General features: G+C 45.2%; 1 protein-coding gene across 1 annotated transcript in view; it reads right to left on the reverse strand.

The window, feature by feature from the left end:
• Positions 1 to 2268: 2268 nt before the first annotated feature.
• Positions 2269 to 3801, reverse strand: part of Tcte3 (t-complex-associated-testis-expressed 3) — a 28715-nt gene continuing 27182 nt past the window's right edge. The window contains exon 4 of the mRNA XM_023712005.1: positions 2269 to 2472. Within this exon, the coding sequence (XP_023567773.1) occupies positions 2362 to 2472 (111 nt within the window). The 3' untranslated portion in view covers positions 2269 to 2361. The remainder of the gene's footprint in view (positions 2473 to 3801) is intronic.

Here is a 3801-nt window from a genome sequence, read left to right on the forward strand (position 1 = left end):
GCCCTGGGGCAGATAGCCTGAATGCAGTGTGAGGGAGAGCCTGCCCCCAGCCTCTGCTGCTGCCCTGCTGCTCTGGCCTTTTTGCTCTTTGTCCTGCTGCTTTCCACCGCCATGAACTGTTGTCCTCTGCTGTGTACCACTGGGCCTTGGAGCCAGCTAAGTATGGACTGAAACCTCCACACACTGTGAGCTAGATAAACCTTTCCTTCCTTAATTTTGGACATTAGGTATTTTGTCCCAGCAATGAGAAAAGTAAGGAAGACCCAAGGCCTCTGCACTGAGCAACGTCCCCGTCCCTTAGGGTAGTGTATTAGAGCTAAGTTGCCCAGTTGCCTAAGCTGGACTCTTAACTTCCATTCTTCCTGCTTCAGCCTCCCAGATAAATCTCTTTCTTGATCATCCATTTTTGTAAAACATCACATGGCTTTATCATGGGGAAAGGAGACAACCTGACTGTGTGTTTTCCTATGTTTAAAGCTATAGAACATAATAACTAGGAAGTAAGTAGTGACCAGTGTTTAGCTGACTTTGAAAGGACTATGATGCTTGTTTGGTACTGAATGTATTAGCTCCCTCACATGTTCATAATATATTCATATATTAGATTAACATATTCATAATATATATTCATATATTAAGTACTAATCCCCAATAGTTTGGGCTTAGAAGTGAGTTTTTTGGGAGGTAACTAGGTTTCTAAGGTCTAAGGGTGGGGCCTCAATGATGGTAATTAATATCCTTATAAAAAGAGGAAGAGATCCTACAAGCCCTGCCCTTCGTTCCTGCTGTCTCCCCCATGCGCCCACCAAGGAGAGGCTATGTGAGGACATGACCAGGAGGGGAGCCCATTGTGAGCCCTACCATGCTGGTGCCCTGCTGTCACTTTCCAGCCTGCAGTCCTTGAGAAACAAACGTTTCTTAAGCCATTCAGGCAGTGGCATTTCTTAAAGCATGGCCTATGACAGGGTCTGTCTGCTACTCATACAGGACTTTGTGGACTGAAGCGCAGGCTGTGATGTTTGCATTTTATAAAGGCACTCACTGTTAATACACCTTCATAACAAATTCAAGTCATGCTGGTAGACTGGTGTTAACTAACAAAACCATGATAACTGAATGTATGCTTAGCAAACCATGCAATGTTGGCTTTCTGTGTGGACACGGAAGTCGCTGAGTGATGGCAAGAGCTGGGCAGAGATGAGGAGTCTGTTCCAGTAGCTCAGTACCTTGAGCAATGAGAAGGAGTGGGCTAGGAACTAGAGGCCACAAGAATGGGAGAAGTGTGCAGAAGCCAGCTGCTCTACTTCTGGGCTGTGGGATAGAAGGGCTGCGGAGCAACAGCCCACTGTTAAAGAGGGCTGCAGTCAGCCTCTTCCTCAGGACAAGGTAAGTTGCTGTTAAGAACTAAGAATATTCCTGGACATAAAAGCTCAGGGCTTGGGTGGAGCTTGGTGATTGTGTTCAGCCACCATGCCTGAGTCCCTGGGCTCCAGGGAGTGCTGCCAAGTGGAGGGGATCAAGGCAGATGTGTGACGTGCAGGGAGGAGACTTGAGGCAGACAACAGTCATCCCATCGGTTTTCTCCCCAGTTTATCCTTTGAAGCATTCAAAGAGGTAGGGTGCTTAACACCAGCACCCCACTGTAGGCAAAGGCAGCTCTGGTTAGTTCACCGCAGTATAATTTCCATCTCATTGGAACTTAGTGGATAAATAATGTTAAACAAAAATTAACAAATGGATATACAGAAGAAAGGGCCACTGAAGTAGATGTGAGGTCAGGATGGACCCCAACTAAGGATGTGGTAAGTACTAGAAAAGGGGTCACTTGAAGAAATAGTAAAAATTTTAGGGGCTTCACTCCAGTTGAAATGGGTCACTGGCCTTTGAAGGAACTCTACTCGGTCCTTTCTCACAGTCACCCCACGCCCCTCCCCCACCTACTTGCTCCCTCCTGGTTCTGTGGGGTGAGCAGCTCTGGGCTGCCACCAAAACTCCATAGAATGAGCCCTCTAAAACCATTAGCCAAAACAAATCTTTCTTTAAATTTTCCCAGACATTTTCTCATAACCTAGAAAGCATCAACTTGAGTATAACTAGTAAGCATAAATGTAAAAATGTAGCTTTTGCTTGTTTGGTGTTAATACAATTAAGAAGCTCAACTGGACATAAGAACACACCTAATCAGAATAATACAGTTCGGGGCCAGGGAGATAGCTCAGTATAATAAGCGCTTGCCTGGCAAGCACAAGGGCCTGAGTTCAAGCCCTGGTTCCACCCAAAAAAGAAGAAGATTCATAAATGCATGCATTTCATTTATTTTTTGAAGTTGGGAAGTGAACACTGTTCAGTGTACATGCCAAGCTATTCACAGTAAACAGCAAACACCAAGGCCAACGCCACGTAAGATTCAGTTTCGTGTTTGGCTTCCACCCAGCTGTCCCATGCAACATCCCAGATCCATCTGCTGGCAACCTGTGAGAGAAAATTTTAAAAGACCAAATTTCAATTGAATATGTTAAGAATTTTAAAATCCATACTAATTTGATTTTTTTTTTTTTTTTTTTTTTTTTTTTTTTTTTTGCGGAACCAGGGATTGAACTCAGGCCTTTGTGCTTGCCTTGAGCTTGCAGGAGGCTCACAGTCGCCTTCAGAACATGCCACAACCAGAAACAGAAATCCCTGCTTTTAGGTCTAAGAGCACTGCAACCAGTACTGTCCCGTTACGTTATTAGCCATGGTTTGGAAGCCTTTCCACCCTTACAGGACTCCCAGCCAAAAGCTCACAGGGTTCTGTTTTAAAGAAGTGGCAGTGATAATAGCAACAGCCTGTCATATAGAGTCTGTAAGCCTTTACTTTATTTACAGAGTGACCCGTGACCTTATCACAGCCTCATTCTGTGTGGTGGATATAAATAGCCACATTTGTGGCTTCTCCTATCGAGAGGTTGACTTCGTTTCTTCACCTTCTAATATGAGTCAGCCTCATGACTTGGTCTGACCAACAAATGGGACGTTGTATGACTTCCAAGTAGAACAATTAGAGGTCTTGCTCTCTTCCCCCATGGAATGCTGTGCTGACACTCCTGGACGTGAGAGAGGCCTGGTGGCACCATCAGGCCCTAGTGAGTCAACTAGTGGCAGCAGAGCTGCCCCACAGAACAGTGGGCGGAAACGTGGCAATCATCTTAAGCCTCTACAGGTGGAATGATATTTTTTAGTGATGTGGACTAGCATGTTTCCTGACTCCATGCCACTGACAGTGACACTAAGCACACTGGATTGTCCCCACCGTGGGACTGTGTGCTGGGCGTGTGCTCTGCTGAAGCCATCTCTGTGGTTCTTGGCACAGCTGGTCACTCACCATCTGAACGTCTTCTCCAGGCAGTCCAGGTACTCTCAGGCACTCGGGCATAGCAGCCACCACTAGAGGACCTGTCGCTAGCTGAAATTGTCCTGTGACTTAAGCGTGTTTGTCATGAGGGAGAACTCCCCAGGGAGGCAGGACTGGCTCTGCTGACTCATGATTCCTCAGTCCAAGTCTGTATTAGGGACCCTCCTCCATGAAGCCCCTCAAATTGCTACAAACATGTTTTCTGATCATTTTCTAACTCCCCATATTGACAGCCCACTTCCTAGGTACTTACATGGCATGGGGTATCACCCTTTTCTTTAAAAATGAGAATAATTTTATAAAAGACATAATCTCATATAGAACACAATATTTGTAAGAAATAGGTTTCATCATTACTTTTTCTTTCTTTCTTTCTTTCTTTCTTTCTTTCTTTCTTTCTTTCTTTCTTT

The sequence above is a fragment of the Octodon degus genome, unplaced genomic scaffold (assembly GCF_000260255.1).
Source record: "Octodon degus isolate 3935 unplaced genomic scaffold, OctDeg1.0 scaffold00022, whole genome shotgun sequence".
Classification (NCBI taxonomy): domain Eukaryota; kingdom Metazoa; phylum Chordata; class Mammalia; order Rodentia; family Octodontidae; genus Octodon; species Octodon degus.